Genomic DNA, 9,231 nt, shown 5'->3' on the forward strand with positions numbered 1-9,231 from the left:
CCATTCTAACACCTGGATATGTTTATTTGTGAACCATTCCAGTGTAGATTTTGCTTTATGTTTTGGATCATTGTCTTGTTGGAAGACAAATCTCCGTCCCGGTCTCAGGTCTTTTGCAGACTCCATCAGGTTTTCTTCCAGAATGGTCTTGTATTTGGCTCCATCCATCTTCCCATCAATTTTAACCATCTTCCCTGTCCCTGCTGAAGAAAAGCAGGCCCAAACCATGATGCTGCCACCACCATGTTTGACAGTGGGGATGGTGTGTTCAGGGTGATGAGCTGTGTTGCTTTTACGCCAAACATAACGTTTTGCATTGTTGCCAAAAAGTTCGATTTTGGTTTCATCTGACCAGAGCACCTTCTTCCACATGTTTGGTGTGTCTCCCAGGTGGCAAACTTTAAACGAGACTTTTTATGGATATCTTTAAGAAATGGCTTTCTTCTTGCCACTCTTCCATAAAGGCCAGATTTGTGCAGTATACGACTGATTGTTGTCCTATGGACAGAGTCTCCCACCTCAGCTGTAGATCTCTGCAGTTCATCCAGAGTGATCATGGGCCTCTTGGCTGCATCTCTGATCAGTCTTCTCCTTGTATGAGCTGAAAGTTTAGAGGGACGGCCGGGTCTTCGTAGATTTGCAGTGGTCTGATACTCCTTCCATTTCAATATTATCGCACAGTGCTCCTTGGGATGTTTAAAGCTTGGGAAATCTTTTTGTATCCAAATCCGGCTTTAAACTTCTCCACAACAGTTTCTCGGACCTGCCTGGTGTGTTCCTTGTACTTCATGATGCTCTCTGCGCTTTAAACGGACCTCTGAGACTATCACAGAGCAGGTGCATTTATACGGAGACTTGATTTCACACAGGTGGATTCTATTTATCATCATTAGTCATTTAGGTCAACATTGGATCATTCAGAGATCCTCACTGAACTTCTGGAGAGAGTTTGCTGTACTGAAAGTAAGGGGGCTGAATAATTTTGCACGCCCAATTTTTCAGTTTTTTTATTTGTTAAAAAGGTTTGAAATATCCTATAAATTTCGTTCCACTTCATAATTGTGTCCCACTTGTTGTTGATTCTTCACAAAAAATTACAGTTTTATATCTTTATGTTTGAAGCCTGAAATGTGGCAAAAGGTCGAAAAGTTCAAGGGGGCCGAATACTTTCGCAAGGCACTGTATCCACACACTTGTGTGTATGCATTTCAGACATGGCATTACTCACATGCTGAATGTTATTTCTTACTACTATAATATTTCTGTTATTACGAGGGGTGGGAGTCTCTAGGCACCTGTTGATTCGATTACAATTCAGAGAGCTGCGTTGCAATTATAAAAAAATTTATGATGCATCTTTATGCAAAGCATTGAGTGTTACCATTGTAGCACAATGAGTGAAAATCATTAGTTGCGAAAGTTTAGTTGTGGCACTCATTTACTACTATCAACATTACATTATCAATTAACATTTAAAAATTCACTGTGTGACATATGTGATTCAGATTTGTCCAAGTCTGCATCTCGATGTATCTAAGCATACATTTCCTGCGCAGCTGTAGGGTAAGCCGGTCGACATGCATACATTCAGTGACTTAGGTTTAGGTACTAACATTTCTGATGGTTGTGGTAAAGGTAGGGGCTTCGGGGGGCTGTCAACACCTTTATCACGAACGTAGCTAGCTAGCTAGCTAGCACTTCCGGTCTGTCGCCCCAGTGTGTCTCACACAGACACTAAAGGGTACCTTTAGCATCAAATAACTACGCTTTGTCACTCTTTCTCAAATCGTCGGTATATAACACCACGAGATGAGAACGGGCTCCAACAATTCTGCCATGGGACAGGTCAAAATTTGTATTTCAAAAGTTATAGAAATGTGTTTTATTGCTCGATAATGGGATTATATTAGTAATGTGCTTCTGATATTAAGAAAACTAACTCATATAATGAAACCTTTAAATTATAAATGCTTAACTTGAACACAGTCATTATTACATGCAAATATATCAGAGGGACAGATGTCACCCATTTCGTAGAACGACCTAATCTAACCATAAGCTGACCTACTAAAATAAACAGTTATTATTGCACAAGAATATATACATCAGATTGTCACAACATACAAAACAACAAAATAATACACTGTTTAGTGTTCCCCAATCTGTCTAATCCATTAACAAGGCCAACATTACTGTGGGTCCCACATAAGTCCCACGCTAGTAGTGTTGTGATGTTTGTGGCTGTTGTTGAAACTTTTACTTTTTATTTATCAATAGAGTTATGGTGTTGTTTCATAGCTCTTGTCTGGTGAACAGTCTGGCAATGTTTGAAAGCAAGCGTTTCATCCAGTAGCTGGATAAAAGGTTTTTGCTGCTCCTCACTAAGGCCCCATCCACACTACTCCGTTTTAGTTTACAAACGGAGAATTAAAACAAAGGGCTGACTGAAAACGCACAGCTAGGACCCGTTCAGGTGCACTGGGCATGCGTGTAAACAATTGAGACCAGTGAGATTAGCCAACATTTATACTGGTGCTGATGGGAATCATTGATTTTTCCAATACATAGTTACAAAAATGTTTGTGTATGCTGTCAGTTATAGATCTTAGAAAAAATAATTGTAGACTTCTCTTTGTGTACACATATCCTATAGGCCTAGAAGTACAATTTTGGCTGTATTATTTGTGTCCCCCTCAAAAATTGCTCTCGTGAAATTTTATGTTTATTGTCCCCCCCTACTGTGAGATGAAATTTACGCCCACACTCTTCCAACCACCACTAGGGGCGAACCCTCTGACTCGTGCTCTATGCTGGGCACTGCACTTTGCTCAGGTGAACATAATTGCTCTTCAGGATAAGCTTCAAATGAGTCCATGGCATGCTCCTTTTGGCCGGGCTTTGCTGGTTGAGAAGTTGCATAGCCAGACCGGCACCAGCTTCTCCATGGTGGTAGCAACACTTCAGAGGCCACAGCTGCAGCAGTGATTTTCAAAGGCTCTAGTACAGCTGGAACAACTGGACTTGGGTCTTCCGCCTTGCCTCACACCATGCACTTAGATGATATGGAAGTGGACTCGCCCAGTGTCACTTTGGCAACACAATAGTCCGATCCCTCACCTCTAACAATTCAAGAGTGCACAAGTTTGTCATCAATGAAAACTGTCACGGCTGTGGATGACAACACTATGGGACTTAATTAGATCCAATCCTAGGAGGACAGAGTCATATGTGTACTTCTCAGTCAATTGTTTCCAGTCCATGTTTGTCCTTCATGGCATCAGCAACTCCTGCTTTTAGAAGGTATGTAGGCTTGTCGGATCATCTCCCAGGAATATCTGATTCTCGGAGATTACTGTTGTCTGAGCTCCGGTGTCCACAGGCTGTATTGGAATTCCATTTAAAGTCACAGGAATCTGTACACTCTCCCCCTTTTTTTTGGTGCAGCTAATCTGTAGTGATGTGGATTTAGTGTCCCTTGTGACCGCAACTTTTGGTCTGCATCATCAAACTTCTGTTTCTCATTCTGTGAAGACTTGTCCTTTTGTACCCCTGATTGGGTAATACTAGCTGCCATTGTTGGTTTGATAAATACCGTCAGGTTCAGGGCCAATCAGAGTCAGTTAAGGCCGGGTCTCTTAGCAGGGAGAAGAGTTGAAACAATACTCCAGAAATCCCCCGTTATGCTTAACCTACCTATAGAATTGCATCCTTCAATACTGTAGAATTACCAATAGGCTAAATAAAAATGAAGAATAAATATAAGCTATATACTTCCAGTCATAAAAATTATAATAAATTAAATTTAGAAATGTTTGTAGATAGGGGCTTCAAACCCCCTTCCTCCCACCATCCAAAGACATGCAGGCTAGGTTACTTGGTGTCTCTAAAATTGTCCTTAGGTGTGTATGCGAGTGTGAGTGGTTGTTTGTCTATGTGTGACCCTGTGATGGACTGGCGACCTGTCTAGGGTGTAAAAATGACACATATTTTAACCAAAATTCGAGTTCACACCACCCTTTACAATTACTCAATTTGTTAGCAATTTCTCATCCTGTCCATCAACATAAGCATCACAGCATGGTTATATGGAAAGGATATTTTCCAGAATGACCAACAAAGTGACAGCAAGCACACATGCTTTGTGGAGCTCATAAGGAGTGAGCTTTTGACAAGAAAACATTTATAAGCAGGCCTAACATTTCAGGTCCACTGATGTTCATGATGTTTACAGCCATGACAATATGATCACTAGTCTGTTGAGTTGTGATAATGAGAGACTGAGTGCATCTGTTCACACTGATTTCAATATTAGAGAGCTTATTATAATGTCCATTTCTATTAATCTTAATACTTCTCTGAAAACATGTTTTAATTTGTGATATACCACCACTGGCAACGCCTGTTGTTGTCGGGTGGGTGTGGCCCCCGCTGTGGCAGGTGTCCCTTATTTTTCTATAATGAAGGTGGCAACCCTCAGAGTTACATTTTATTGAAATAGAAAATAGTTGCAGTCTGTCCCTTAAAACTCTAGAGGGCACACAAGGGCCAACTGTGCTTATAGTACTGATCCCAGCAATGGCTTTACATGGAACACACAGGGGAGCAATGGCAGTGAGGAAACACTAACCGACTTACAAAATATTCCTCACCCTGTCAACACATATGCAATTTAGGTAACATAATTTTTTTCAATTGCACTTCTGTATGTATGTGTTTTTTTTCCGTGTACCTAGTACTACATGTGTGTATTCAACTGTCTTATTCAATGTGCACTAAGAAGAACAGCTCAACCCTGTAACAATGAAAGAGGCCAGCGGTTTGGACAATGGACAGAATCCTGATACGACTCTGTTACCAAACTTGTTCCTCATTTCTGGCCATAAAATGACAAAACAATGTACCACAAAACGTAGCTGTTCTGTGTGTGCCCTGAAACCTGAAACTTACTTAAAAAAAGACAATTAATCAGAATCTGTCTGTAATTAATATCTTAATATAATCAACAAATTACCTTCTGAGTGATCAAATCCCATAAATCGATTTTCAGCGCTGTGAGGAGTCATTTCAAATCTTGATCTCTTTCATCTTTATATATCTCACTTCAAACTGAAGAAAAGAGATCAAATTACTGACCAGAAAAACAACACATTTTCACTATGACTTTAGCTATATGTATAATGTTGCTGGTGCTATCATCAATTTCTGGTGAACACATGCTTCTGCATCTTTTTCTATATCAAGGGTTCTGTTGCTGTCTGACTCCTCCACAGGTGTTTGAAGTCAGACTCCAGCAGAGTGTTAACCAGTGGTGAAGAAGCATATAGAATCCCTCAAACTGACCTGAACATCAGATGGTGGTGCTGATATCAGTTGGATCAGACAAGCTGAAGGAAAAGGACTGGAGTGGGTTGCTTTCATTTCTGCTCCGACCAGAGGCACCAAAGGTTATTCCACGTCGGTCCAGAAATGCTTCACTATTTCCAGAGACAATGATGTGCAGGTGTTTCTGCAGATGAACAGCTTGACGACTGAAGACGGCTGTTTATTATTGTGCTGAAAGGCTCAGTGATACAGGAAGCCACAGAGCTGTACACAAACCACTGCAGATGTTACAGTCACTGATAGAAAGTGCTGTAAAACCACTTTATACAAGTTGTTTTTAAAACATCCCCTAATTCTACCTTGTCCTAAACTGAAACAAAGAGTGGAGTTTACACACCATCAAGTTGATGATCTCTTGTTATGAAACTGAGCAGGACTTTATATGTAAAACAATTACAAAAAATTATCTTAGTCCTTATTTACCCCTCATATCTACTGATGGCTGCCAAAAAGAACAAATTAAATAAAACTTGAATCATATTTAAAGATTCATCAATCCTTTGATATTTACACATTTATTAATTTTATAACAAAAGTAATTATTGTCATTTGACATGTTATCAATTGCTCTTCATGTATTTTGTTCATTGTACTTCAAGTCTATCAAAACCCGAGTTTAAATATACCAACATTGTTGGTATATATATATATATATAGATAGATAGATAGATAGACAGATACTGTATATATATATATATATATATATATACACGAGAACAGTGGGATTCTTTTCAGTTGTTGAGATTAAAATGTGGCTTGCCATGGTATATTATTGAAAGAATGATGATTACAAATCAAAAATACAGTGATAAACTGATAAAGTATAGAATCAGTATACTGCAAAATAAAAATTCACCAACTTTAACCTTAAATATAGTTTTGTTGATTTATTCTTAGCCACTCCTGACGTAGGTCCCCTGACTCTCCAGTGCAGGAAACAGTGTTTGGTTTTTGTATTAGGGTTTGTCACTGTGATAGCTGGGGTGGCACTGTGATATAGATCCATACAAAAACTTAAGAGCAATAATCTGACACTCTGCATTTCTTGTGATGGAAAAAGGACAGGACAAAGCATTTCTCATTGGAATATGAGGTAACTACTGTGTTTATTATTTTTAACAAGAAGATCAGTACTTAGTATTAAGTTAGTAGTTTCGAGTCACATTTAGGGCCCAGATATAAATCTTACCATCCAGTAAATCTTAACTTAAAGAATTGATTAAGAATAAACACAAAACACGTAGATGACACCAGGATACAAAACTGACCAGGATTTCTGTGTATTTCATCAACTTAATGAGCTTTTAACACATTTTACCCGGTACGTTAGGTTTTTGTACAAGCAGTAAGTGGAGATGCAGCACTGTGATTACTTCGACTACTGGGGTCGTGGGACTGAAGTCACAGTATCTACAGGTAAGACACATTTATATTATATATTTGCTCACTAGTTTCTTTTTCTTTTATTAATATAAATATTGCTGATGAGGTTTACATCATGGTCTTATTTCAGTTCATGCTCATGTTGGACAAACTAGAAAACAGAGCAGCCAGATGTTTTTAACGCAGCTGTTTCTTAGAAAGTGTTTGAAAAAGTTCTTGTTTGGAATTATCGCTTAATGCAGGAGGTGGTTTGACTTGATTTTAAAATGTATTCAGTTGGATTAGAATTTATGATGATGAATGTCTGTATCTTTTTATTCACATTATTATTCAACACATTTTATTGCTGTGAACAGTAATTATATGCTGTACAGCACCATACCTGCATTTTGTTTTGTAAGAAGTTTCCCTTCAACATAGTAATATATATTTTCTTTGTGTGTTTAAATGCGGGTTCAGTATGCGTTTCAATTAAACAACAGAACACTGAACAAAGACATAATGAAGTACATTGTGTTATATAGCATCTTATGTAGTAGGCTATAGTATATAATTTAATTTGAAATACCACAGGGACGACTTTTAAAGGACTGTATGCATTTGCACTTAAGGTTTTTAGAGGAATCATTTCACATCAAGTATCTGTAATTCTTCCCAAAAACATTTTTAGGTTTTTCGATTCACTGTTAAAAAAAGCACAAAATCATCATCAGAAATAATTTAATACATTAATTATTATTGTTATATATTATATTGACCCTTGATCCCACAAAGCAGCAGTTGTGATTTTGAATGTTGGTGGAAGCCATTATTTTAACACGCTCAGCTCTGGTCTGTTTATCTGTGTGCTGGACAGAAAAGCACAAATAATAATAAATGTGTTACAGTGCTAACTTGTTGATGATTTATATAATCCGTTATATTAACATTCAGTCTTTTTTATTAGGTACTATAAAAACAGTTTTTTAAGCTTTTTAAGATCAACCCAGTGTTGTTTAAGAAAAGCTCACATCCTACAACAATGAGGCTTTTTCATATTTACAGTGATGCTGATTTTGTAGTCAGTCTTCACATGTTTCTAAAGATAAAATAAAGTATGTTTAATATTATACCCAAAGTGCTCAGCATTAATTAAATGTTTTTAACATTTCTCAAATTAGTTCACAATTTCATGTATGTCACATGTATGGTAGTTATTATGATTAAAAATTCAACACTTTGGGTTTCCATATTTTAATTCTGAGGTAAAAACATTCAACCAATAATTGAGTTCAAAGATGAGCAATTGATTGTCTGTAGCCGTGTTTCCATCAAAGTTTTTTTATGCGCATTTTGAAGTATCGCATTAGAAAAGGTTAATGGAGACGGCAAAATTTGAAAAAAAAATCCTCAGTTTTGCAAAAAAAGGTTTTTACGCTTGCTTGAGGTGGTTTTTGCCTTTGTTGAAAAAGAGTAAATATGCTAAATGGGAGATGGAAACACTTTTGCCGAATAAGTTCTGATGTAGTTTCCACTGTCATCGTGCCGCATATTCCCATAATGTGCGGAGAGATGGCATTTAGGAACTTGCCTGCTTGAAAGACATTCCTGAGGACCTCTCTCCATTTTTCTAAGATCAATGGCCATCAGTTCCATGTGATTGGTTTTGCTTCTGTTTTGGAACCCATAGGGCCCATGGCATAGGCCCTACATCTTGTTTATTAACGTCAACTACTGACGTAGCTACGCTTGACGTAACCTGGTTTATTCACTCCAAAGCTGCTGATAGAAACACACTTATTTTGCAATTACTTATTTTTTCTTTTTTGTGACATTTCAGAAGTCCCCTTAAAATTCGCATGACACTTGGATGGAAACATGGCTTGTGATTGATGCACATTTGTTATTTTAAACTTAACAAATCTCCTCTTTGAAAGGAACTGCACCGACTCTGTTCCCGTTTGGTTTAGTGTAACTCTGGGACTGGGGATAAAATTACTCTTGGTTGACTTCCACCCAAAGTGTACTTTCCAGTGGACCGATGCCACACATGGCAAATATTTAATTAACAAGTGATTAATTACATTTAACCAAAGAGTAGTGAATATGCAGTATTACATATTAGTGCCACTGTATGAACTCAGATCAAATCTGAACTAAAAAACAACAAAAAAATCAATAGGACATTATTTATTAGAATGTAGTATTCATTAAAATGATTTTTCTCTCTTTTCGCTTTAATCGGTCAAAGAGTTATCGGTGCTATCCTGCAGATGTTTTTACATTAGCCATTATATTATTTATATAAACATGATATTGCTGCTGGGAAAGGGTAAAGTTTTATTTATTTATTTTATGTTTCAGCATTTTAATATTAATGATACTGATGGGATATATTATTGTCATGGTGATTACATGGTCATAAAGATAACAAAGGAACATGTTATTCTCTTTATTAATATTTGTAGTCAGAGTTTAGACAAGCTA

The 9,231-nt window shown here is 37.4% G+C and overlaps 1 gene segment (V, D, J or C); it reads left to right on the forward strand.

The window, feature by feature from the left end:
- The window catches only part of LOC123987071, a 30,693-nt gene that overhangs the window by 17,704 nt on the left and 3,758 nt on the right, over positions 1-9,231 (forward strand). Inside the window, 1 exon segment of the C gene segment in view lies at positions 6,733-6,798. Within this exon segment, the coding sequence occupies positions 6,733-6,798 (66 nt within the window).

This window comes from Micropterus dolomieu, linkage group LG02 (genome assembly GCF_021292245.1).
Source record: "Micropterus dolomieu isolate WLL.071019.BEF.003 ecotype Adirondacks linkage group LG02, ASM2129224v1, whole genome shotgun sequence".
NCBI classification, from domain to species: domain Eukaryota; kingdom Metazoa; phylum Chordata; class Actinopteri; order Centrarchiformes; family Centrarchidae; genus Micropterus; species Micropterus dolomieu.